Source organism: Ailuropoda melanoleuca, chromosome 2, assembly GCF_002007445.2.
Source record: "Ailuropoda melanoleuca isolate Jingjing chromosome 2, ASM200744v2, whole genome shotgun sequence".
Lineage (NCBI taxonomy): Eukaryota > Metazoa > Chordata > Mammalia > Carnivora > Ursidae > Ailuropoda > Ailuropoda melanoleuca.
In genome coordinates this window covers 180,089,150-180,115,961 of record NC_048219.1, presented here as the reverse complement: position 1 = coordinate 180,115,961, position 26,812 = coordinate 180,089,150, and the positions used below count along the sequence as shown (strand labels likewise).

At 56.2% G+C, this 26,812-nt stretch overlaps 1 protein-coding gene across 1 annotated transcript in view; it reads left to right on the top strand.

Moving 5' to 3' along the window:
- Positions 1-26,812, top strand: part of TNS1 (tensin 1) — a 192,203-nt gene that overhangs the window by 101,318 nt on the left and 64,073 nt on the right. Inside the window, exons 5-12 of the mRNA XM_034642527.1 lie at positions 10,796-10,837; positions 11,656-11,706; positions 17,621-17,670; positions 19,935-20,106; positions 22,280-22,330; positions 23,443-23,565; positions 24,021-24,085; positions 25,088-25,541. Coding sequence (XP_034498418.1) covers positions 10,796-10,837; positions 11,656-11,706; positions 17,621-17,670; positions 19,935-20,106; positions 22,280-22,330; positions 23,443-23,565; positions 24,021-24,085; positions 25,088-25,541 — 1,008 coding nt within the window. The remainder of the gene's footprint in view (positions 1-10,795; positions 10,838-11,655; positions 11,707-17,620; positions 17,671-19,934; positions 20,107-22,279; positions 22,331-23,442; positions 23,566-24,020; positions 24,086-25,087; positions 25,542-26,812) is intronic.

The window sequence follows — 26,812 nt, the reverse complement described above, 5'->3', positions numbered from 1 at the left end:
CAGGTGTCATGCAAGTGTGAGATTCCCCCCCCTCAACTGTATCTCCTCTCCCTGCTTTCCTTGTCCCTCCACATCTCACCAGCTGGTACGCAGTGTGTCTCACTTACAGGGCTCCCTTCATACCAGCACGTCAGCCTCTGTCGACAAGGGATTTGTATCTGTTGTGATCACTGCTGTATCCCCACCATCTGGCACATAGTAGGTGTTCACCTACTCAGTGCACGTCCACTGAGTGGCTGGAAGAAAGGCGTTCAGCTGGATGCCCGGTGCAGGCTAGGTGCTCAGCAAGGATGACTGCTGTTTCCCCTTTTCCCTGGCTTGCCCGTGGGCGGGGGTCTGTCTTTTCGGGGGGGCTGGGCTCCAGTGGGAAGCTCTGCTGTCGTCCCCAGGGAGTGGGAAAGTGACCCAGGGGAAACCGGGCGAAAGTTTGGCTTCCCCCAGAGAGCACACAGCACCTGTTTCCTCAAGGCAGGCAAGGCAAGGGGTTCACAAGAGGGAGGAAAGGGCGGGTTGTATTTTTCCTTCCTTTTCCATTTGCTGCCTCCCCTTTAGCCTCAGCAGAGCTGGTCTCTGGTCTCCCTGCCCCCTTCCCTTGTGCCTCACACCGTGTGTGTCTGTCTGTTGTGGTTTCTCCAGGTCTCAGGGGGGCCCCCAGCTCTCCCTCTGGCCTTCTCACCCATCTTGCTTCGATCCTACCCCCCCTGGGATCCGGAGCCCACGTCCTGGGTACAGGATTTCTGCCCAGCGTGTGCCTGCCAGACACACTTTCCAGCCTGTGCCAGGCCAGCGAGGGCAAAGTGGCTTAATCTTCAACCCGTGTTTTCATCTTACTCAACAGATGTTGCCCAAGGCCTTGGGTAGAAGGGTCCTAGGGTCACCTCCCTCCTGTGGGGTCCCCCGGTGGGGGCAGGATGAAGAGGGGAGAGGGCTTGTTTGCCACAGACACTCCTGATCCTTGGAAATTGCTGAAGCAGCTTTTCTTAGCTTCTGAAAAATAAAGAGTCAAAAGGAATTTCCCGAGGGTGATAGCCAAGTGGAGTGGCTGCCGAGGTCGGCCGGATGGCGAGTCCTCCTGCGCACACAGCCTGGCACCCAGGAGACTTGCTCTGGGGACAGATGGGGGTGCACTGCTTCTCCTCACACAGACCCGCCCCTTGGCAGGTGCTCAGAATGTCCTTGTGGGATGAACTGGAGGTCAGGTGGGGAGTTTGTGGGGGCAGGGGGGGGAAGAGGCAAATGGGACAATGGTAATGCCAGGCTGGATTCACCCGTAATAGCCATCAGAGCAAAAGCGAGGCATTAACCCTTGTATGGAACTTTCTTTCTGCCAAACGTTGTTCTGAAAGCTTTGCAAAAATAAACTCATCTATTCTTCACGACAATATAGCAAGAGAGATGCTGTGATTATCCCAATGTTACTAATGAGGAACTGAGGCCTCAGGCCACAGAGCTATTCAAAGGGGTAGCTGGGATTTTGACTCAGTAGTCCAGCACCACGGCCACGCTCCTGACCATCAGTCATGACAGACGTCATTCACTTGCATGACACCTGCGGTTTTCAAAGCCCTTCTGCTGACATCGGGCTGTCTGGAACCCGCAGTGGATTGTGTGGAAGTCTGGGCATGTGTGAGAGCCACCTGGGTAGGCCGAGGAACAATGTGGGGCTCAGAAAGGCTAGGGGACCTGTTCATAGTCCCACAGCAGTCGGGGGGCGGGTGGTGGTGTGCTGGGTCAGGAGTGGGGTTTTAGATTCCTGGTTCTGCTTTCTCTCCAGGATCCCCTAGATGCTTGCTGCTGATGTAAACACTGGATGCAGCCAGGTGGACTTTTCTGGGATTTCCTCTCCTTTCCTTTCCTTCCTTTCTCCCTCCCTTCCTTTATTTATTTGAAGTATGGTCGACACACCATGTTACATTAGTTTCACGTGCTGGGATTTCTTTTTCTAAACAGCACCAACCACAAGTGCACCAGCTAGCTTAGGGCCTGGGATTTAGAGGAAAGTCTACCCCTCCATCTTTCTCTCCATCCATCCTACCCACAGACATTTCCTGAGCACCCACCTTGTGCCCACTGCTGTTTTAATGCTGGGGCTGCAAAGTCCTTTCTGCCACAGTGCCAGGCTTTCTAGAAAGGCAGGTGGGGTTGGGGTCAGCATGGAGCCACGGGAGTGAAAGGACTTTAGACGCCATTTGGTCCAGTCCTGCTCTGTTTCAGCTGAAATGGAGGCCCTGAAAATTTTTTTTTGACTTAAGCTTTTTTTTTTTTTTTTTTATTGTGGTAGAATACATATAACATAAAATTCACCATCGTAGCCATTTTTGAATGCACAGTCATGGTATTAAGTTCATTCCTGTCCTTGTATAAACGTCACCCACCCATCTCCAGAACTCTCACTATCTTGTAAAACAAAACTCTCCCCATTTAACGAGAACTCTGCATTCCCCTTCCCTAGTCCCTGCCAACCACCATTCTCTTTGTATCTCTCTGAATTTGACCACTTAAGTGCCTCATGTGAGTGAATTCATATAATATGTGTCCTTTTGTGACTGGCTTATTTCACTTAGCATTGATGGCCTCAAGACTCCCTCTGCTGAGGTGTGTGTCCTTCCTTTTCAAGGCTGAATAATATTCCATTGTACGTCTGCACCACAATTTGCTTGCCCCTTCATCTGCCAGTGGACATGTGAGCGACTTCTGGGTTTCAGCTCTTGTGAGTAATGTTGTTTTCTTGAGGGCAGCCACCCTCCTGGGCGTAAGGTGGTGGTCCTGAGATTTTCAAGACGACTTTCCCAAGGTGCTCGAGTGTCAGATCTGAGACGCGCTGTCTTATGGAGGAGGAGGAGGTCATGATGTTCCGGACAAGTGTGAAGAGCCCTCAGCCCTGGTGATGCCATCTTGCCCCCCATTAAGGAGACTGACTAGCAGTCGCTTTAGTTTGAACTCCAGGCTCTGATGAAATTTCATCCTCTAGCCGTGAGCACCGTGAGCGGCCATCTTGGAAGATTCTAGAAAACGGAGCAATGTCAGGAGAGATGAGCGCAATAGAGCCTTGCTTTTCAAAGGAGAGAGCCAACTGGGCATTGCATTCCGAAGGAGATTCTCAGAGTGGTGAAGGAGGCTGAAGATCTCCATTCGTGCACCAGGGCTGCGAGGTCTGGAGAGGGAAAATACAGAGCAGGTGCAGAATGGGAGTGAGACGTGGGAAAGGGCAGATTGGCTGTTGCTGTCCGGAGCAGAACCTAGTAGGTGGAGGTTCTTACAAAGAGGAGGAGACTTGGATGTAAAGGAGAGCTTTTGAACATCTGAAATGGCCCAGAGGGGCTGTTTGGGGGAGTCGCTGTCTGTTGCTGGAACCCACACTCGCCAGAACCTGCTAGGTGTAAGGTGGGTGCTGATGGCAAATTCCTTCTCTGGGGAGGGCCTGGTGGAAGTCCTGCCCTTAGACTAGGCTGTTAAGGGACATGGCGCTTGGGGGTCAAGGCATCCATGAATGTGCTGACTACCGTCCCTGGGGACCTCCACTGGGAGAGACCCAAGTCAGGTGAAGAGAAGTTGTTGGGGGCCGTGTTCAGTGGCGGGGGGTGGGGTGGGGAGAGGAGTATGAGATGGAAACTAATTAGTGTCCGACAGGGGGCTTCTGACCAGAGGGAGCCTCGGGGGCCAGGGGAGGGAGCAATCAGTTTGTGCTGTGGTAGTTGGGGAAGTCTGTCTCCTGTTCCAGGTCTAGTTTAAGATTTGAGCAAATGGAAGAGAAGAGGGAAGGAGGAGGGAAAGCTGAAACAGAGGGGGCAGGGCCTTGGTATGAGTTACTGAGCCTGTTGGGAGCCAGGGCAAATCCAGGGTAAATATTTTTGGCTGGTCTGCCCTTGCTGGGGGGGTAGTGGGGGCCAGGCAATTCTGTGTCATTTTGGTTGGTGGCCCTGGCTGGGCGTGCTGGTGGAACTGGTGAGTGCAGGATGGAAACAGAGCGAACATGGCATGTGTGGAGAGGGGCCAGATCAGGGAGGAGTCCACAAGCCGGGCAGGGGAACTTGAACTTGATGAGCCAAGCAGTAGGGCCATTATGGGTCCTTGAGTGGGGAAGTGACCTGGAGCAGGATCTGAGAGAGTCTGCTGCCAGCTGTGGGGTGTGGCTCGGTGGTGAGGGGGCTGCGGGAGGAGTGCTGGGCGGGCCAGAGGCTGGCGCAGGTGCTCGGCTGGAGTAGAGAGAATGTGGACAAGAGTGGCCAGAGGGGCACGGAGGAAGGGCCTAGGGAAGCCCAGACTCCCAGTGCCCTGGCTGAGGGGAGAACAGCATCCAGTGTGGGGCAGGGGCAGGAGGGGGTGAGGCGTACCCCACTCTGGCCTGGCCGGGTGAGCGCACGGCACCACTGCAGTTGCCCCCTCTCTGCTGGGAGCTGTGTGCCGGGTCCCTCGGGGTGAACTGGGGCCAGCCCAAGGACAGGAGTGGGCTTGCCCGGGCCCCTCCCTGGGGGGGGTTGCAGGGAAAATCAGGCATCACATTTCATTTAATCACACCCAGCCTGTTCTTTTTCTCTGGTGGCCTAAGCCTGCCCAGGACAGGATGGAGCCCCAGGAGGGACTTCACCCAAACCCTTCATGGGGAACCAGGCCACCAACCTCCCTCCCACCCTGGCCGGGCCTAGCCCCGCCTGTTCCGCACCCTCTCTCCAGCCCCCTGCCCTCAGTGCTGATGCCCACCCCCAGTGGCTCCCCCTTCCTAGGGTGGTGGTAATTAACGTGGGGAGGGTGCGGGTTGGTAGGCGAGGGGCAAACACAGGCTTTGAGGTGCAGACCTGGACACTTGGTTTCTGCATCTGCCCAAAGGGGTTCAGATGCCACCTGAGCGGCCCAGCTGCTGCAGGATATTTTGTCCTTGTGTGATAGTCCCTCTCCCACTCTGGGGGACCGTGGGGTCCGTAATGTGCCAGCCCGGCCACGCCCCCTCTAAGTGCCCAGTAAATGGCGCTTCCCTGTTCTTCCCTTTTGCTTACAGCCCCTCCCTTCATCTGCTTAGGGTTCTATTTCTGGAACAAGTGAGCCTGGAATAGCCTGCTGTGGGTCCTGGGGCTGAGGACACTCTGGCCCCCACCAGCCCTACCTGCCAGCTCCTAGCTGGCTCCCTAGCTCCCTTCCCATCCTGATAGGCAGTGCCACCTGTGATCTCACAGTGCGTTGCCATGGCGGGAGATGTGATGTCATGGGGTCGTTTTGGCCTGAAAAACTGCCTGGATTCCAGGCCTCCCAGGGGGCAAGAGTGGGGAGGGCTGGAGGGGTGGAAGGGAGGAGGGTGTGAGGAATTTCTGGACAGAATGTTCCTCCGGAGGCTGAGTCCGCATTCTGCGCCAGACCCCTCCCCCCAGCCTGGGCTTGGGCATCTACCCCTCCCCCCCCCAATGGCCCTTGCCTTGCCTTTTCCTTCCTCCACAACAGCAGCCCACAGAGACATTTTTTCCCAGCCCACCCTCCCTGCAGGCCACCAACATATCATACTGCACAAACCTCTGGGCATCATCCCAGCTCCCCAGCCCCTCGGACCCACACAGTTAGGGGTGGGTATGCATGCACGGAGGGGGCATGCGTGTCTTTTTTTGGAAAAAAAACTTGAGGAAAGGATGTGCAGTTTCCCTTATCCGCCCTGTGGTTCACAACCCCTCACTTTCAGGAAGTTCCCTCTGCTGTCTGATCTCAGTGTCTCCTACTGCCGTCCACTTCCTCCTCTTCCCATGGCAGTGCTGGCAGTGCACTGAAGGAGTCCCTTCCTCCCTGGGATCTGAGACAATTCGTCTCTAAGTCACAGAGAGCTTGTTTCCAACGGGAGGGCAATTGACTGAGAAGAACTTGCAGTGAGTGAGCTTTGTCAGGGAGAGGAGAAGGGCCCGAGGGGGATGGAGGGAGTCCACCTCAAAGACCAGCTGTGCGATGTTGGGCAAGTGACCGAACCTCCTGGACCTTCTGTCTCAACTGCAAAGCGGGGTCATGCTTACCTGTCCGAGTGTCTCTGAGGATTGACGGTCATGGAAGTAAAGAACTTGATATTATGCCCAGATCATTAGCACTTCATGCACGGTGACTGTTACTGCATGGCCATTATGCAAAGGCATCCCCAGAGCAGGGTAGGAAGAGGCGAGGCAGGTGAGGCACGTCGGGTGGAGCACTGAAGGAGGCCTGGTTCTTAGGCTTGTGTGGGTGCACCTCAAGCAAGCTGAGGGTGAATGCCTCCTGAAATTTCCCGAGTCCTTGCCTTGCTGCAGACTTCCAAGTGTGAGACCCCAGAGCAGAGTGAGCTGGGAAGCGCGAGGTCTGGCCACCAAGCGGCACCAAGTCCAAACCCTGCCACCTGCTTGGAGGTGTCCCGCCCTGGGGCAAGGAGGATTCTGGAAGACCCCTGGCGGGGCTGTGCATGGGCTGCTCTCCACTTTGGGAAGCCTGGGGTCCTTAAGATATAGGTTTTGTCGGGGTGCCTGGGTGGCTCAGTCAGGTAAGCATCTGCCTTCACCTCAGGTCATGATCCCAGGGTCCTGGGACCGAGCCCTGCATTCGGCTCCCTGCTCAGTGGGGAGTCTGCTTCTCCCTCTCCCTCTGCCTCTTTCCTGGATCTCTCCCTCTCACATAAATAAATGAAATCTTAAAAAAAAAAAAAAGCCATAGGTTTTGTCCTGGGCTTGGGTAGGGTTGGGGCTAGTGTGGGGGTGCTGTCTCTGTCTGGGCTCCAACTGCTGCATCCTTCTGCAGCTGTGCCTCAGGGAAGGAAGAGGAGAGCCCGCAGGGAGGTGTTCTGCTAACACTGCCTGCAGGTTGGCTAGGGACTGGGGTGAGGGGCAGAAGGGTGAGCTCAGCAGTGGGCTCTGCAGGACCTGGGTGCCAACCCCAGTCGTGCCATGGACCACACTGTGAGAGGGTGGGCATCTGGGAAACAGGGAGGGAGGGAGGAGATGGCATCTGAAGTCCTTCTCAGAGCTGGTGTTCTGAGGAGTGGTGTGCAAGGATGGGGGTGTGTCTTGGTCAAAATCCAAGCAAAGATGGAGCTTAGAGACCTCGGCTCCAGAAGGTCCGGGGGTGCTGTGTTGTCAGTGGTGAGCATGGTCAGGGGGCCGGGGGAGGTAGTGAGGGGCTCTCTTGGCTAGCTCACTCAGTCGGTATTTGCTGAGGGCCTCCAGTGTGCCAGGCCCAGTCCTAGCCTCTGGGGGCTACAGGAACTTACGTGATAGTAGGGAAGGAAGACCCTCAATGAGATCAGGAAGTAAACTACCTACTGTGTTGGAGAGAGAAGTTCTAAGAAGAAAAATGAACCATGCGACAGGGAGAAAGTCGTGTTCGAGTGGGTGTGCCCAAGGTGGGCTAACAGCCCAGGCCGAGTAGGTCTCTCTGGCCATCGGCTCTGGCCCTGCCACCTCAAGACCCACAGCTCGGGTGCTTTGGGAGCTTCCCTACAGCATTGCCAGGGGCCTGGGGCAGGGCAGTGCTGGGGAGAGCCTGCCCTCGTGCTACCTGTTCCTTGCCTTTTTCATTCCCAGTGACCCCATCCCTGGGGGTGCCCGGGAAACCGAGAAGCAGGACTGCAATCCTGGGAGGACAGGGATGGAGGAGAGGGCTGGGGAGCTCAGCATACATGCTGGGTTGTGTTTGCAAACACTGTGGCGGTGAGAGGGGCAGGGGGAACACACTGGGTGTTTAGCTCTGGAGGGGTTTTTGGAAATCTTTACCTTCTCAGGGAGCCGCTTGACCAGTAAGTTGAAGGCATCTGGTGGCTGGCAATGTGGCCAGCCTCCAGCGGCATGGGGAAGGGGTAGGGGCAGAGGGGCTGGTGCTCAGATGGTTGCTGGCCAGGAGGGAAGTTTCTCTTGCAGGGCTGAGGCCTGTGGTTTCTAATATTGACACGTCTCCCTGGTTTGCATCGTGCCAGACCCGGGGTGGGGGGTGGATGGAGCAGGAGGGTCAAGGTGGGGTAGGGTGGGCCTTGGGCGTGTGCAGGCATGGAGAAGAGAAATAACAGCTAACATTTATTGAGAGTTTCTTAAGTGCCTGGCCCTGTTCTAAGTGCTTAATGTGCTCTGTCTCATTTGGTGCTCACAAAATAGCTCTCTGCAGGCCTGATGAGCAGCAAGGACAAAGTGGCCTGCTTGAGGTCACCCAGTTAGTAGTAGAGGGGGTCAGGATGGGCCCCTGGTGGTCTGCGGCTAGCACTGTTAGCTTAGACCCGTGGTTTTCGGAGTGTCCTCCCTGGGGCCCGAAACCTTTGAGAAATGCACGCTCTTGGGTCCCACCATAGGGCCGCTGGATTAGACCCTCTGGGCAGGGCCTGTCCCCTCTGTGTCCACAGCCCTGCAGGTGATTCTGAGGGCTGTTTGAGACTCAGAATGTTTGAGAACATTCTGTTCTGCCCAGGGTCCGGGCCTCTTAGGAGGTTTTCCCCAGAGCAGGACGAGGGGCTCTTCAGGGCCTGTCATAGGCCTCAGGCAGGTGCCTTGTCTCCACCTTCTCTGTCCTACCCCATTTCTGCCCTTTCTGACCACCCCTGTCTAGACAGGCTGGTTAAGAATGAGGGCTTTGGGGGCGCCTGGGTGGCACAGCGGTTAAGCGTCTGCCTTCGGCTCAGGGCGTGATCCCGGCGTTGTGGGATCGAGCCCCACATCAGGCTCCTCCACTATGAGCCTGCTTCTTCCTCTCCCACTCCCCCTGCTTGTGTTCCTTCTCTCCCTGGCTGTCTCTATCTCTGTCAAATAAATAAACAAAATCTTTAAAAAAAAAAAAAAAGAATGAGGGCTTTGGAGTTGAGAGATCTGGATTCAAATCGCAGTTGTGGTGTAGACTCTGCACATAGAAGGTCCCTGGAATCTGCCCTCCTGGAGTCCTCCTCCTTGCCTGGACACCAGAGCAGCCCAGAGAGGCCTTCCTGTCCAGCCACAGTCTCCACAGGAGTGTTACACACCCTGGCCAAAAGGGAGAGGTGGGGTGTCGGGGGCTAGGGTGCACTGGGAGCACTGCCGGGGACTCCCCTGGTTGGGGCTGGTGGTTTTGGAGGCTGAGGGGGAGAACCTGGCCCCAATTAGCAGCAGCTCCTAAGTGCTAGGGCTGGGAGGGCCTGGGGAGGACTTGGGGTTGGGCTGGGAGGGAGTGGAATGTGGCATCTTTACTTCTCCAGAGCCACCCTCAGGCTGCAGGTGGGCTGACCTGGGGGCTGGGAGGGCCCAGCTGACTTGCCTTCCCATCTCCTACACTGTTCCTGGGCCCTGTCCTCCCTCAACCATCCGAGTTGCCTTGGCCATGAATGACTCAGGAAGTTTCATCCCCTGGAAAGAAGTTTTGGCCTCAGTCTCCCATCCTCCAGGCTGTGGGGGTAAAGGAGTCCAGGCCATTTCCAGAAAGAACACTGCTACCTTGACCTCTGCCGGCTTTCTTCCTCCATGCCCATCTTGGCCCCACTCTCCTCCCTGATGCCAGAACCTTTCAGAGGTCATTCTGTCCATTCCCCTGTCTTCCTGAGGGGTGAGGAGCTCACCAGCAATGGGGTTAGGGTGGGCAGTTCATGTTCTGAGACACTGTATCCTAAGGTGGTCCCCATTCGTCTTGGCAAAGGGCTGCTTCCTCACCTTGATGGTCATACTCATGTCCTTGTGCATGATTCAGGGGCCCCTGGAACCACCTCACTGGGTTGGGAACAGAGCCCTAGAGCCTGGAGGCAGGAGGTAGAACTGGAGTGGGAAGTTTCTCTCCTGTTATGGGGGAGTCCAAGGAGCCTGCTTTTCAGGATGCCTTTAGTAGGAAGCAGGTCTGTTGATCCTGGCTGGGAAAGGGTGGCACTGGCACGAGGGACAGGCTCAGTCCACAGGTGTTCATTGGTGGCCCTCTACATATCCATCCCAATCCCTGGAGTGAGGGATATGGCAATGGAGCTGGTAAAACACTGCTTTGAATCTGTTTAGGGGGCAAGTGGGATAAGTCTCACAGCACAATGGGGAAAAAGACATACTCCCATGATGAAATTATGTATACCCTAACGACCAGATATGTAGCACAGAGGGCAGGCTTATCGGAATTCCAAGGTGGGAGGGAGTCCTTGCCAGGTGTTCAGGAAGAGCCTCGCGGGGCAGGAGAGCTTGTCGGAAGAGAACACGGGCGGGGGAGCCATTCCACAAGCAAAGGCCTGGATGTGGGTATAAGCCAGGGGATCCAGGGGACAGGTCTGGATGGGGCTGAGCTTTGGGGCGCTGAGGTCTGTGAGTGGACAGGGCTAATGGTGGAGGGCCTTGAAAGCCCACAGAAGGTAAGACTCTGGCAGGCCTCATCCTGGGCTGTGGTGATTTCACACAAAGAGTGGGAAGCACAGAGTCCCAAGATGGAGTTCAAATCCCGTGGTCGTCAGTAGTAGTCGATGACTTTGGGCCACTCGTTTAACTTCTTTTCTGTGAAGTGGGGCTTAACAGTGCTAATGGGGATGAACTAACTGGGTTTTTGGCATGAATAAATGAGCTGGTGCAGGTGAAGATATCTGGCTGGTAGGAACAGGTGTGACTTTTACCTGCCCTGTGTTCCTTTTTGAGGGGTCAACACTGAGTCGGAGGCCTTGGCGAGGTTTGTCGAGCTGGGTGGTTCTACTACCAGCAGGATTGTTTTTCATTTTCTAAACTGCCTCCCGAGCTTGTCTAGCCAGGTTAAGTCTGAGCCTTGGGTTTGTGCCATGGGCCCTGCCTCAGGAGGCATTCTGCCCATGGCAGCCACCAGCCCTGGGGAGAGAGCCAATCCATGGCTGTTCGCCCTGAGGCCTCACACTGTTTTCCCCCTGTGTTCACAGCCCATCAACACCGAGAGTGCACCGAAGAATGTAGCCAACACGGTGAGTGACAGCAGGTGGGGTGCGTGGCGGGGAACATCCCGGGCAAACATGGGAAGCCCAGAAGGCAGAAGGGCAATTTGGGGGAAAGTGAACATAGGTATTTGGGGTTAACTTTCTGCAGTAGATTTGAGGAACTTGGGGAAAGTGATGGCGATGTGGGTCACGTTGGGAGCTGGGTGTGTGACATCACTTGTGTGTTCAGAAATGGATTGCTAGGGAAGTAGGCAGGCAGGTGGGAGAGGCCAGTGGTTAAATGTGGGTTTCTTTATTAAATATGTAGAATGCGGGAAAGCCGGGCAGATGTTTCCAAACAGATCTTTCTGACTTAGCAGAAAGACAGACAATTCTCCAATTTCCTCAAGGCTGCATGGAGGAGGAAGGGAAGAGAGTGGGTGGGTCCTGTAGTGCAGAAGCTGAGGTCAGCTGCCGAGGGCATCTCCTGGCCATGGCTGCTGCCCAGTCATGGGCTTACGGTTGGAGGGCTTGTGTTCAGATCCTACCTCCTCCAAGCTTCTTATTGTGCGACTCTCGGCAAGTCATGAGCCTGTGTGTGCCTCAGTGTTCTCACGTGCAAAATGGGAACAGGAAGATCTCCCAGAAGAGTGGTGGTGAGACACAAGTGAGAGGGTTGGTTAGCTCTGAGGGGCTTTTCATGGACAAAGAAATGCTAAACAAACACCTAAGCTCCCTCCCAGGCCCTTGTGCCAACCCCCTCACCCCTGCACCCCTGCCAAACCCAGGAGGGGAAAGACCAGGGTGTCTCTTGATTACTTTCCTTGACTCCCCGCTCTGACTTTTCTCCTTTTCTCTGTCTCCAGGGAGAAGGAGCTTTCCGGGGTGGAAACACACGGAAAAGCCTTGAGGAAGACGTAAGTATGGGGAGGGGAGGGGGAGGATGTGTCTGGGCTCATGGTGCCCCGGGGGCATTGCAGGTGTGGGTGATGTCTCACACCTGTCTCCTTTGGTGGAACATCCCTTTCCTCCTTTCCAGAAGGGCAGGCGGGGGTCACGTAGCTCTGTGGCTGAGAAGGGGAGGAGAGGTTGGGATGGTGAACAGGCCCCACGTACTTACGCACTGGACCTCCATCTTGGTTTTGGCCTCCAGTTCAGCTGGACCCAGAGCCCCTTTGCCCATCACTTGGCCAGACCTCAGTGCTCCAGAATGGGGAGGGAGGCCAGAGAGGGAGTGCTCTTCGAGGCCTGGCTTAGTGGTGAGCAGTCATCAAGGTAAGGCCAAGGGAAATGGACAAAGGGATTAAGGGCAGAAGTGAAGAAGGGACAGCAAGAGGGACTAAGAGTAGAGGTGGGGAAGGACTCCTGGGCTCTCAGAGGGTCATCAGGCCTTGGGGGAATTGCATGCTCTGCATCGTGGGAGAAAGGAGTCTTGGAAAATGTCAGAGTGTCCTGTGGGACTTAGATGCCATTGATTTGGGAGAAGGCCGGAAGATGGGCCAAGCCAGGTGATCCCTCTGGGCTCCTCCAGCCATGCATTTTTGGTGCAGTCAATGGGCAAATTCCTAAAATGGAAGGATCCCAAGGAAGGGCAGAAGGGGCTCTCCCAGGACCCTGCTTTGAGCAATGCTCGTGTCTGGGCTTGTCCTCACATCCCTGGGGGAGATGCCCTACAGCGTTGGGGCTTTCTCTTTCTTCTCCACCCTTCTCTGACGATCTGCCCCCCTGCTGGCCTCTCCATCCTTGCCCGCCCTGATCTGCAGAGGAACAGGGAGTGGTTTTGGCGGTTGGCACAGGGGGAGCTGTTGATGGCATGAGGCCCTATCATCTGACAGCTGCCTGACCCACGGTGGGTGGGGGGGCCTGGAGGGAGGCGCTGGGGCAGCCAGAGGCCGCTGCTGTGACCCACCACACTTCTGCGGGGAGCCTGCCGCCACCGCCGCATTGCCCCGGGCCAGCCCTGCAAGGCCAGCCCTGCAAAGCGGAGGTGTTCCTGGGGCTGCATGGCCTGTCCAGATGGAGTGAGCATGCCTCTTAAATTAGTGGGGAAGGCTCTGTTCAAGGTATGCGTGGGTCCTACGGGCACAGGGGCACGTGTCGGGGAGGGACTCTTGTCCAAGTCTGTGATATTTCTGGGGCTGGGATGTGGGTCAGAAATTAATTTTTGTCTGTACCTACTACTGAGAATGAACTAACTTAAGGCACTCGAAACATATAATGTATGCTCGATAAACATGAGCCATTCTTATTACTGTTATTCCCATGAAAGGCTAGGAGGGGGGATGGGTCTTTGTTTGTTTGTTTGTTTTTTGATTCCCACACACCCTCCCTATGGCAGAAGCTCTGGCTCCATTTTTTAGATGAAACACAGAGACCTGCAGGGGACTCAGTGACTCGATGAGCGCCTTCTCCATCCCTTCCTGGGTCTGCTGCTCGGATCTGGCCTTACCCTGCTCTCCCAGCCCTTGGCCAGGGGATGCTGTGTGAGCCAAACCTTTTACCCAATGGTCTGTGCACGTTTATAAGCCACGTCCCAATGCTGCTGCTTCCCGCAGCCCCAGCCTGGGCCAGAGATAGCTTATCAGAGGAAGCTGCAGCAAGAGAGAGTGAAGTTAGAAAGTTATAAAGAAAGTTTTCACGCGACAGTGGGTATGACCTTGGTCCTGGGAAAGAAAGAAGTGGCCCTTCAGTTGGGACAGGTTTCTTTTTGGAAGAAAATTTTGTTGATTTGGGATGAGTGAGTGTGTGTGTGTGTGTGTGTGTGTGTCTGTGTGTACAGGGTGGGTAAGGGTTGTGTCCTGTCTGGATATGGGATGAAAGACAACATGAATTTTGGTTTAGCTGATCCAGCGAAGGGTGCGGGTGGAAGGCTAGGCAAGGGAGCGGATTCTGGAATGGCCGGTGCACTGCAAAGTAAGGAAGGCCTAGTTTTTAGAGTTGCCAGACACCTGTCGCAGGTTGGGTGAACCCTGGGTCATTAGTCCGTGCCCCGCCCAGCCAGGGGGCCCCCTGCAGTCTGCCCCCTTCGAGGAGACCTGTTTCAGAGGCTGCTATAGTGTGCCTGTTTGTTGAGCTGTTTTCCTGTCTCTGGCCCGTGGCCCAGGACTCACAGGGCAGGAATGGCTGTTTTCCTCTAGCAGGGTTGGTGTGTAGAGGCTTGTGGATGGCGTGCTGTGTCGCACTTTGTTTTGGAAAAATCCAGGCTGGTGGGCAGGAAGGAGAGAGGAAGGGGTGTGGCTGGAGGGGTGGTGGGGGTGGGAGGGGGTGGCCACAGCCCCCAGAGGAGAGGTAGGAATGGGGACGGGCCCCTGATGTGGTTCGGGCACCAATTTCTGGCTGCTTGACATGGCCCCTGATGTTTCTTACAGACCCTCCTCCCAACTGGGCCCCCTGGGGACTGGGGCTCAGGAAGGGCCTTTTCTTTTGGTCCAGAGCTGTTGTGTTTGGTCTGTGGACCTCAAAGGCAGGCAGGACTCTTCCCACACAGTCGTTTTGCTCTAAACCAACCCCACCCAAGTCCTGGGGTTCCCGCTCCTTGCTGCATGGTGGAGAAGGCAAGATTGGAGCCTAGGGCCACAGACCTTGAGCCACTTAGGAGTGTCTGACTGGTGGTCAGCAGGGAGGACTGAGGCAAAAAGAGTTGGGTGGATCTGTAGGACGAAGGGTGAGGGTTAGACACCAGGAGGAACTTCCCGATAGTAAGAGAAGCAAGACACTGTTTTGGTGGGGGGTGAGAGGGGTGGAGTGGAATTTCCTTTCATGCGGTTCTGTTAGTGAAACAGAGACCATGGTTTGGTGATGACTGTAGGGGAGAGTTCTTGGTGCCTAGGGAGTTGAATCAAAGCTGTGTTACTGATCTCTGTCTTGGGAGGGGCCGGGAGGAAGTTAAAGCCTGGGGGGCAAAGGGTTTTGACAGCCCCAGAGATGAGAAGAATGGGATTACCAGCGGACAGAGAACTTATTTTTCTTTTAAAAATAAAATCTTTGTAGTACTCTTTGTAGAGCCCTCTGGTAGTTTTCCCTGCAGGCTTTAGGTGGAACAGGGAAATCAGATGAAATCCCACAAGCGCTGTGTTATACCCATTTTACAGATTGGTCAGTTCTTGAAGAGTGTCTTCCTTCATGGAATAGAAGTTCTCCGAGGTCAGGGCCTTCACCTTCTCTGGTCCCCGGTGCCTAGCACGTCTCGTGGCACACAGCTGGTGGCACTCCTCGAGGGTTTTACAGGATGAGGGCTCCAGCGCCATGATGGGCAGCAGAGAAGACCAATGCGTCGACGCCCTCCTGGCCTCTTAGCAAAGGCCTGTGTGGTGAGGCGTGCCCCAGTGGGGGGCCCATCTCTGGCCTCTTGTGTGAGGTCACCTGTGTGTTTTGGAGCATAAGGTTGTGCTTACACACAACCCCCACTCCTGCCACGGCGTGCGATTCTCCACGTCCACTAGACTCAGACTCGTCACCGTCTATGTGTGCTTTCTGCCAGCAAGTGTCACATGTCCCCAAACTCTGCGGAAAACAGGAAGCTCCATCAGTTAGAGGACAGCCCAGTGATTCAACAGGGGATGACCATCCAGCTGTTCCTGTCCTCGTCATCTGCTGGGGTCACGGCCCGGGGCAGCTTCCTCCCCTGCCTCCCCTGCCCTGGCCAGCCTGGTGGACCAGAGCCGGCTTGGACTTTGTCTTATCACCTCTGGAGGCGGCATGGCCAGACTCCTTTGGGGCCAAGTTTTTATTTATCTTTCCTGGCTTTTTTGGGGCGGGGAGGCTGAGGAATGTGGAGTGTTGTAACGTTGGGAAGAGGGGGGTGGAGAAACGGGATCCAGCTCTCCTGCCCTGTTCTTCCTTTTCACCCCTGTGCCCCGGGAGGCTTCTGGCTCCCCTTGGCTCCTCAGTCCCCCCGCCAAGCCTATCTCAATATCGCATTGTCTCCCTGCAGCTCCGTGGCCCGGGGCCCGCGGGCCTGGCCACACCTCAAGCCTCGGCTACAGCTGTGGCTTCTAGTGTTTGAGGCAGCTGTGGTGGCCTCCTCCAAGCGTGGCTCGGTGTCGGCAGCAGATGAAACCCGAGGGGCTATTTATAGCGGGGTGGCCCTGGGGCCTGGAGCAGGGCCTAGGGCCTGGGGAGGTTCAGCGACTCCTCATCAGGGACCAGTGAAATCACGATGGATGGAGTGTTGGGTCTCTTGTGTTCCTCTGGGTGGGTAGTCTTGGAACAGCCTGGCTTGGGGCTTGAAAACCAAACATGATCCCTCCTTACCACCCCCGCGCCCCCACTCCTGACTCACGCAAACCCAAGTCGTCGGGGCCAGGGGGCTGTGGAGACAGAAGCTTTCCACCCTGACAGTCCCACTTGGCTGTTCGTTCCTCCTGCTGCTGTCACAGAGGCTGAGCAGTGGAGAGCTGGGCTGTAGCCCACACAGAGGGGGCTCGGGGTGCAGCCTTCTCCTGGGGGGCTGGATGGAGAGCCCTCCTCTTAGCGGGGCTGCCCTGACCTCGGGCTCGGCCGGGAGCCAGGGCTCCAAGCCTACCACCCACCCCTGCTTGGTAGACACCGCGGGGGCCTGGGGGAGGCTGGAAGGGGCTCCTCAGCTCTGGGCCCCCGGGGTCAAACCCGGAGTCTGAGGGTGAGACCTGCCGGTTGTCGACTTCCCCGGGACTTGGGGGTGAGTCACTGTGCCTCAGTTTCTCCTCTTCTCGGCAGACTATGCTCCTGTGTCCTCCAAGAGGCAGTGGCGACTTGGTGGTTGGGAAAGGCTGGCTTCGGGGAGGCACGGGGAGGTTTGGAAGGCGTCAGTGGACTCGGAGGGCTCTGGCTGGGCCTGGGGACTAGAAGCTGGGCGTTTGGGTGTCCCTCAGGTGAGGCGGCTGACAGGGCGGGCGGCGGCTGGTGTTGGGGGCCATGCGGATCTTTGATCTTCTATGGAGGTGAATGTCGGTTGTATCTCTAACTACCCTTGTAATTGTGTCAGATGTAATAACAGTAACAGTACACAAGTGCCCCTTTTCACCTTCACACCACTGGTAAGGATCGCCCCTTTTTCCACGTGACGTTTTGGGGGCTCGGAGTGTTAAGGGCCGCGAGGTTGTGCGGCGGGATGCTGAGGGGCCCTGGCCCTGCGCCTTCGTCCCTGTGCCATCGGTTGTGCTGGGCTGTTTGGGACCTCGGTGTGGGTCCATTTGCCTATTTTGTGCAAGTGGACCACCCCGGGGACAGGAGCGGGTGAGGGGTGACAGACGACGGGCAGCAGGTCCTCAGCAGCAGGATTTGCTGCCTAGCACTGACCTTGGCCGCTACACGCCACCCCGGGCTGCTCGGAACCCACTAGTTTTGATTGGATGGCTCAGGGGTGCTGCTTTGAAGGAGAGGAGTGCGGGGTGATGGTGGCCGGTGGACACAGGTTCACAGCCGGGCAGAGGGCTGCCTTACCAGCCTTTCCTTTTTTCAGGCTTGCAGTTTGTGTTCTCCACTCGGGCTTACTGTTATGATGCCCAGTGAATTGAGACGAAATGTGCTTCTGTCCATTTAGGAACCGTTTTATTGTGTGTGTGGACAGACGGCAACAGCCCAGATTGGTGCTCAGCATTTGGGATTTCTTCCTTCCCCGGGGAAGGGAAAGCTAAGCCCTTTGGGGGCTTGCATGCACACTCACAAGGAATTGGCACTGATGGCTTTTGGCTTTAGGTTGCGGTGTTGCCTGGGTGCCAGGGTGCCTGGGCTGGAATGTTGGCAGAGAAAGGAGAAGGGAATCTGCGTTGGTCCACGGCCCTGACTGCTCCCATGGATGGCTCTCCGCCGGCCCCCTCCGTAATGCCGCTGCTTTTTTCTCTGTCCCAGGGCTCCACCAGAGTCACCCCGAGTGTCCAGCCCCATCCCCAGCCTATCAGGTATGCCTGGCCTATGGGGGGGGGCAAAGGGTGGGGGTGCCACAGTGAGGTCACTGTGGGTGTTTCCAGCAAGTCATGCCTTTGGGTTTCTGAGACCGAAGTCATAAAGCCACAGGTAGGGAACATGGGGAGACAGGACAGCCACGGGGAGAGGAGGTACCTGGAGGTGCCCCTTGGAAATGCTCGTGTTTTGAGTTCTAGCTCGAAGTCAGGCCTTGAGCTGGATTTCTTTCTGTCCCTGCATGATCTCATCTAGTCCTTGCAACAACCTTGCAAGGTAAGTTATTTGATTCCCATTCGGCAGATGAAGAAACTGAGTCTCAGGGAGGTGAGGTGACTTGTGAAAGGTCACGCAGCCTCCCAGAGGCAAGACCCCGGTGTGCCTTCGGGACTGACACGTGTCAAGGCCTGTGCTAGATCCAGTCCTCTTCGTGGGCAGGGGTTTTTGATGTTGGAGGGTCATTTCTAAAAGGAGAGCTCTCTATCTGGCTGGGCTGGCAGGAGCTGGGGGAGGGGATGCACGAAGACTCAGTCCCTTTCCCCTGGGGCCGGGGTCTGTGGTTTTCTGACTCGGGCTCTTCCCTCTCTGCCTCACCTCCATTCTCGAGGCTCCTGAGATGAGTGAGAATCTGGCCCCAGGGAGATGGAGCCCCAGCCAGAGAGGGCTGGTGTGTAGCTAAAGCCCCCAGCGGGTCCTGGTCCAACGGGCAGCGGCCCACAGACCTTAGAGCATCCCCTTCTTCCTTTACAGCTGAGAACCACCTTGGGGTGGGTGGGAGCAGGATGTGATGCTGAAGTTGTCCAGGCGGTGGCACTGTTCTGCCTTAGACGCCTCCCCTCCCACCGCAGGCCCCGCCCCACCTCCCCGCCCCAAAGGCTGCAGTGAGAACCTTGTCTTAGGGACAAGGAATGGTGGGGGCTCAGAGGTCAAATTCAAACTGTGCTCCTTGCCACAGCCCACTGGCCCCTCTACCACTTGGCTCCTGACCTTGCCACCACCGAGAAGCCATACATCACCCTTGGCCTCCCTAGCTCCAAGCCCTATATACATACTTGGGCTCAGAGTTAACCCTGTGGACATCTGGATTCTGCCAGTGCCACCCCGTCTCTTTGAAATGCCCTGGCGGTGTTTCTCCGCTGCCCCCCAATCTCTCCTTTACCGTGCTGTAGTGAAAGATTCTCAAAAGGAAATGTGAGTGTGGCCCACCCTGGGTAGAGAGGGGAAGTGAGACAGTAGGGGGTTGGTGATGGGGTAAGAAGGTGTGGGAGTAGGAAGGGTGTGAGGGGCCCCCAGAAGCCACAGGTGCCCCTCGGAATGGAATTTCAGTGTCCTGAGACCCATTTCCCCTTCCTGGGCCCTTGTGCTTGAAGAGAAGCTGGGTGAGGTGTAAAGGTGTGAACCCTTACCGCCCCTCACCCAGAGCCCAGCCCAGGGGCTTCCCATTTCTTTTAGGAGCTCAGATGGCACTGGGATTTCTGGGGGCCACGGGCCACCACAGCCACAAAGTTTCAGTGCCCTCTGTTTCCTGAGCCTTTAGAAATCACGGAGGCCAATGCAAGAAATAGCCCTGGCTGGCAGTGGGAGCTGCCGGAGGTGGGGGAGAGCTAGGGAACAAAGGGCAGGAGCCAGCCTGCCTCCGGGGATGGCTAGAATGTGCACTGTGGTCTGCCTTACCTGGAGCCCAGGTGAGCGTGTCACCTGAGCTGCCCTTTCCCCTGAGAAGCCTCCCCACCTCTACAGCTTAGAGCAAGGGAGGGCAGCATGATGCTCAGCTCTGGGATGCTGGAGACCACCCAGCTCAGGCTCCCCTTCCTCTTCAAAATCCATCCCGGGATCCTTTGGGAGACTTCTGCCAGACCAGGTGGCCACAGTGTGTTGGGAGGCTGAGCTGGACTCCTGGGCTCCTGGCTGGCTTCTGTCCTGGCCCTGGCCCTGACCTCTGGGATCACAGGTTGAAGGCAGTGCCAACAGGATGGATGGGCATCTAGTGTTGCTGTCATGACTGAATTGGCCCGAGATCCTGCCTGCCCCCGCTCAGGTGTGCCCAGGCTCCCAGGCTGGCCTTGCTGGCTGCACGGGCCTTGCTGGCTGCACGGGCCTTGCCAGGGGAGGCCTCTGGCTTTGGCTCTGGGTCAGGGAAGAGCCAAGCCTCCTGGGCTGGAATTGTGGACCACATGTGTTGTGTAGGGGGTACAGCTACTCCAGTCTTGCCCTGAGGAGCTGGGTTCTGATCTGGACCCCCTTCTGCCTCCTCTCTCTCCAGAAACATGAGTGTGAGCCGAACCGTGGAGGACAGCTGTGAGCTGGACCTGGTGTACGTCACAGAAAGGATCATCGCTGTCTCCTTCCCCAGCACAGCCAACGAGGAGAACTTCCGGAGCAACCTCCGAGAGGTGGCCCAGATGCTCAAGTCCAAGCATGGCGGCAGCTACCTGGTGAGGATGGGGCCCGGTTCCCCCTGTCCTTTCGGCTCGCCACCTCCTTGCCACTGGGCCCCTGGGCCAGCTCCAGCTCTTCCTCTTCCCGTGATTTATGTGCCTTCCTCATGGCCTGAGTCTCCACTCACTCTCCAGCCCCACTTTGCTGTGAGGAGCGTGTCTGCAGCTGGAACGCAGCATCGGGACCCAAGTCACGTGTGCACGCGAGCCTGTGTGTGCGTGTGTGTATATGTGTGCAAAGAGGAATTCATGTCATCGAGCGCTCCCTATGAGGCAGGCCCTGTTCTAAGCACGTGTTTAACTGCATGCAGCCCTAGAAATCAGGTTTCGCTGGAGCGCAGAGCAGTGGGGTGTCTGCCCCAGGTGACAGCGTCAGGAAGCAGCAGGGCTGAGGTCTGAGGGCAGAGTTGTGGCAGCTTGCATCTTACGGGACCTTGTGTGGCTGGCACTGGGGCAGTGCCTGGCCCAGGAGAAGCACCTCCCAGATGTGGATGAGGTGGCCGGCGGTTCTTCTTGACTGTTCTTCTCTCCCCTCAGAGGGCTGGCATGGGGGATTGGCCCCAGAGGAGAGCTCAGTTCCACTTTACAAGGAAGCACCTGTGGGGTTGGGCTGGACCCACCGACCAGACAGTGTAGGCTCAGGGCGCTGCCCTGAGGTTTGAGCTGAGACAGGGCGCGGGAAGCCATATTAGGTCCCTAGGGCTGTTGTAACAAATGACCACAAACTAGGGGTCTGGAAACGACAGAATTAACCTTTTCACGGTTCTGGAGGCTGGAAGTCGAAATCGAGGTGTTGGCAGGGCCACCCCCCTTCCTGGTGTCTGGGGCCTCCCAGCAGTCCCCAGTGACCTTGGCTTGTCGCGCCGTCACTCCCGTTTCTGCCTCTGCCCCCACACGGCCTGCCTTCTTTCCCGCGTCTCTCTGTGGCTCCTCTCCTCATCTTATAAGGACACCAGGCCTCGGATCTAGGGCCCGCCCTAAATCCAGGATGATCTCATCTTGAGATCCTTAAATACTTACATCAGCAAAGGCTCTGTTTCCAAATAAGGTCACATTCTGAAGTTCCAGGTGGATATGGATTTTTGTGGGACGCTGCTGAACCCACCGCAGAGGGCTGTCCATCAGCTGTGCTGGGCATCGTCGAGGGCCCTGGGTTCACACATAGGAGGCCGGCTCTGCTCCTACCATCTGACTTTGGCCACTTCACCTCACTAAACCTTAGGTCCTGCATCTGTAAAATGGGTCTAATTACACCACCTACCTCTTGTGGTGGTTGAGAGAATTAAGTCAGCTGCTAGGTGCCAAGGCCTCAGCGTGGGCTGGTAGGCTGGGGACACTTGAGTGGGGACCGTTGTTAATGTAATAAAGCGTGAGCCCTTATGGGGTCTAAGAATGGCCTGGTAGCCCTCTGGGATCATTCCCAGTCTCAGGAGTCTGGGATCCCGTGGGTCTCTGTGCTATGCCGCCCTCCCTCTGTCTTACCCAGTGCAGGCCGCGGGCCCTCTTGTCTCCCCAGGAAGAGGGCACAATTTTCTTCGAGTTTCCCAGGCAGTGAGGTGGAGGTGGGGAATTCTGAGCACCTCGTCTGGAGGTGGAAACAAGAATTCCAGGGATTGGGGGACTCCCATGGGATGTGGTGAGGCGTCAGAGGGCATCGGCTGGGAGAGGGGTGTCGAGGGTCTAAGAGGGCCCACTCAGGGTGATTTGCACCCTCTGCGGGAGGGCATCTGACTGCAGAGCTGTTGCATTTTCAGGGGATGAGGTTTTCAAGTTGACATGTGAAGTGGAAACCAGAGGTGGCCAAATACAGTTACCACCGCTGGATTCCCGTTTAGTGCGTGAAGGTGCCCACCTTGTGGCTGGCACGTGGGACCTGAGACGGGCATCCCCTTCTCATCTTCAGTTCTGGGCATCTGTCCACTCACTGAGGGGAGTGGCCGTGTCTACATACTTCTCTCTCCTCCTCTTTACCCTGAGAACCTATAGTTATGCTCTTGTTGGTTAATGTGTGTGTCCGACGGGATGCCATTGTGAGCTCTTGCATGGGTAGAATTTTCACTGAGTGGGGCATGCAGGAAGAGGAAAGAGAGAGACAGAGAGAGACAGAGAGACAGAGAGACAGTCCGAAGACAGCGAGCACCATCTCACTATGTCTTCCTTTTCCTCCTAGCTTTTCAACCTCTCTGAGCGGAGGCCTGACATCACAAAGCTCCACGCCAAGGTGAGCTGATGCCGATCGGGGGTGGGGGCTTCCTGTGGCCTGGAAGAGAAGGAGAAGAGCTGGGCTCCCTCTCCCTGTGAATCCCACTTTAGAATGTGGGGAGAAGTGCTGAGACACTTGGCAACACCTATTCCATGTCTACGCCGTCTTCTATTTGGAACAAGGAAAAGAGTGTATTTCTTGTTTTTGCCATACAGATTGCAGAAAGCCAAGCTTGATACAGCGATTTCCTGCCCAGGTCTTCCCTCCTGGGGTACATAGTATCTCTGGGGTGAGGCTGGAGCTATGAGGGTTCTAGCCTCATTGAAAAGCATTTTGGATTGAAACTGGCTCGCAACTGCCAATGGCCTGTTTTCACTTGCGGGCGCGGTGGGCTGAGCGCAAGCTTTGCGCGGATGGCCGCTCTGGCTCCTGAATTCCGGGGCCTGTTGCTTTGGGACCCTGGGCAGATGACAGTTGTCTGGGCCTCAGTTTGCACCTCTGAAAGTGGACAGGCTGGATTAGATGTGCTCTCTCGGCTCTTCTGAGCACGAATTCTCTTTCAGTTTAATGATCTGTGAGTTAAGAAAAGTTTCAAGGAGCCTGAAGGCTGCTGTTCACATCTGCCCTCTGTCCCCTTCAGGCTTCTCTCGGCCAACCTGAAAAATCAGGGGTTGGGTGTCCGGGCCTGGAAAAGAGCTGTGAACAGCTTCACTTTTCCCTCTTTGTCCCTGAACCAGGCTTTGGGGTTGTCTGTGGGAGGAGAGCTTGGGGGGGGAAATGTTGGGGAGCCCCAGCACATTTTGAAGTCAGAGTCATGTGGAAGGGACCTTGGGGTCATCAGCTTCACACACATATGGGGGAAACTGAGGCCAGAACAAGGGCCATGACTCCCCAGAGGCCCCAGAACGAGGCAGTGTCAGAGTTGAGACTCAGGCCCAGGGTCTCTGGTCCTGGGCCAGTGTCCCCTGCGTCCACAGGCTCGCCTCCCCTCTGGGCTGATGGGCAGGGCAGGGAGCTAGGTGGGGGGGTGGTGCTGCCGTAGCACTTGTGTGGGGGGTATGTGCTGCCCCTCCGGCTCTGGTCAACTCTCTGGGGCTTCCGCCCCTTCTCACCCATGGCTTGGACCACAGATACTGGAATTTGGCTGGCCTGACCTTCACACCCCAGCCCTGGAGAAGATCTGCAGTGTTTGCAAGGCCATGGACACTTGGCTCAATGCAGACCCTCACAACGTTGTCGTTCTACACAATAAGGTCAGAGCGGGGGCCTCTGTGTGTGTGTATGTGTGTGTGTGTGTGTGTGTATGCTCATACACACGTGGACATGTGCTCGTACATGCACACATGCATAGATGTGTCCTTGGATGAGTGTATGTGCCTGACTTTATCATTGGATTGTGTGAGTGTGCAAGTCTGTGTGTATTCTCTTTTCTAGGAGATGGTAGATTCTGTCTCAGGGAGCACCCCCAGGAAATGGGGACTTACGAGCTTGTGGGGTCCTCAAGTGTAGTGGATAGCTGTGTTTCTTCTCTTTCAGACTCAGCCCGACCTGCTTCCCTCCCTTGCATCCCCCTCCCTTCTCCTGTTGTCCCTTAGAACCACACCCCTCTCTCCAGCCACTGCCCTCTTTTTCTCCAGGCTTCTGAATGGGCTCTGGGGCAGTAGGGCTGATCTTAGAAATAAAGGCTTTGTGTTTGGGGTTCTTTTAGGGAAACCGAGGCAGGATAGGTGTCGTCATCGCAGCTTACATGCACTACAGCAACATTTCTGCCAGGTAAGAGCCTCCCATTCTCTGAATATTGACAGCGGGAGCCCCCTCTGCCCATCCCCCCGTGGCCTCTCCCTTCCCTGGGGTTGAGAGGTGCTGAGGATGGGGTGGAGGAGCCCACAGAAAGGAGAGGGAGCCGCCTACAGCTCTGAGGCAGGTGGCTGTGCATGGGGTGGGGGCGCAGGAGAAAGGAGAGTCCCTCCCTCTACTGGGAACGGTGGTGGGAGTAGCCTTGGGAGGCAGACCCATCTATGGACACCCCATCCCGTCACCTTCTCGGGGCCACTTTTCCTTGGCAAAAGGCCTTCTGTTTTCCTGAGTGAGCTGGTGAGGGAGTCAGAAAGAAATGTTGGATCAGATCTGGGTCTGGCAGAACCATCTAGAAGTTATCTCATTCTTGTGGGCCTTGATGAGGACTTTGGGGTTTGGGATGGGATGACATTAGAGAGTCAAGAATAGAGAGGCTACATCTTCTGTCTCTTCTTTTAAAATGATCTCTTTGAGGGTAGATAGAATGTTCTATGGAGACTTAGATGGTAGTTCTGTGACTCTAAGAAACTCAACCCAGCCTAATCTTCCCTTAATGGTGAACATTTCCTGTATACCTACTGTGTGCCCACATGTCCCAAGCTCTTTATAGATGTTGTTTCACTTAATTGCCATAACAACCTTCAAGGAAGGCACTTGTCACTCTCCTTTGACAGGAAGGGGAATCACGTTCAGAAAGATTAAATAACCTGATTCAAGACGCGGGGCTGATAAGTAAGGGGCTGACTTGCTGTGGGAACTCAGGCTGTCTGGCTCCAAAGCCCCTGTGCTGAGTCCTGCAGCACACAGGATATAGAGATGCCGGGGCACCCTTTTTCTGAAAGCTTCTCAGCACAGGGGTGCTGGAGGGCTCTACGGGTCTGGGGGAGCAGGGGTGGGGAGGCAGGGGGCTCTTGGACACAGGACATAGGCTCTGGACATAGGCTCTTGGCTTCTCTGACCGCCCGTCTCCCCCCGCAGCGCTGATCAGGCCTTGGACCGGTTTGCAATGAAGCGGTTCTATGAGGATAAGATTGTGCCAATTGGCCAGCCATCCCAGAGAAGGTGGGTTTCCAGGGCTCACAGCCAGTGCATCCGTGTGTGTGTGTGTGTGTGTGTGTATGTGCACACGCTTGCTATCTTGGGGACTGGCCTTATGCACCCACAGGGGCTGGAACAGCCATGCCTAGGTGGGGGTGTACAGAGTGTGCATATCCAGGTGGCAGCCTGGAGTGGTGTGAGCTCAGGGACGTGGGTGAGTCCATGGGCAGCTGTGTGTGTCCACAGGTGGGCATGGCAGTTGGCTCCTGAGGCCAGTGCTGGAGAGCAATGGGGATGTTGGTGGGGGACACATCGGTCTGGGGGCAAGAAGACAGCTTGTAAAAGAAGGCGGTGCTATTTGTTGGTCCTGGCAGTGGGATTGCTTCGTGCGTGGGTGAGCTTATAGGAGGCTGACATCATTGCCTCCTGCCCTGGAGAGGTCACAGATTCTTACTATAAGGCTTTTCTTCTCCTGGAAGAGCTTTAAAAATTTAACCAAGGGCTCTCAAGCACGTGGTCTCGCTGAAGTCCACAGCAGCCCAGGCGGACGGCAGGGCAGAGATGATTCATTCATTCATTGGACAAGTTTTAGGTGCTCTCCTACATTCCAAGTGCTAGAAATCTAGGTGAACAGGACAAAGTGCTTGGCCCTCAGTGAGCTGATACCCCATTGAGAAAGATGGACATTGCACAAGTAAGTAGACCAACAGGACCATTCCAGTAGTGCTTAGTGCTAGGAAAGAAAGAGAACAGAGTGGGATAGACCTGATGGAGGAGACTGGGGCTATTTAATGAAGGGGGTCAGGGAACACCTGTCAGAGGTGGTGGATTTGAGGCAAACCTGGATAAGAATGATGAGCTACTGTATGACCATCCAGGGCATCCCCATTTTACAGATGAGAAGCCTGAGCCTAGGGAGGGGACTCAACATGGCCAGGATCTGCAGCGAGTAGTAGCAGAACTAGAAGGTACTTGGGGGCCTGTAACTCAGGCCAGACCAGCCCCCCCCCGGGGTGTGCCAGCCCCAGTCCTGAGGGCTGAATCCTGCTCTGTGGATAACGTGCTGTTTAATGATGGCTGGTCCACAGGAGAGCACAGGTGGAATCAGGGCTGGTGGGCTATCGGGAGGCTGCAGGTGAGTGCGAGGCAGAAGCCCAGGCCCAGAGGGCAGAACTGGAGATGGGGAATGGTGCCCAGCCCCCGAGTGGCCAGAACGGTGGGCCAGCCGCATGTCTGTGATGGGCCATGCTGCTCTGCGCGCTGTGACCACGGGGCTGACCGTTTCAGCAGGATACAAGCCATGAATGTACTTTCAAGTCATGAGAATACTTGGCAGGAGAAAAAAACCCCCAGCAGAACATGATGGCTTTGAGAGTGACGGGGTGGGCATGAGGGCTGAACTTTCGGAGAAAGTGTCCCATGGGGTGAGCTCCGAGGGGAGGAAGGAAGCTTCCGAGTGCGGGTCTGTGGTAACCACGCAGACGGAACAGCGAGTAGGCTGGCCCAGGGGCCAAAGCATCCCCCTGACTTTTCTAGCCCCTCAGAATGCTGACCAGGCCAGCAGGACCCCCTGGCCTCTCCTGGTGACTGTGTCTGCCATTGTAGCGGGAAGCCCAAGCAGAAGTGAGCCCCTCTGGCCCCCAGTGCCTTCCAACCTGGCACAGG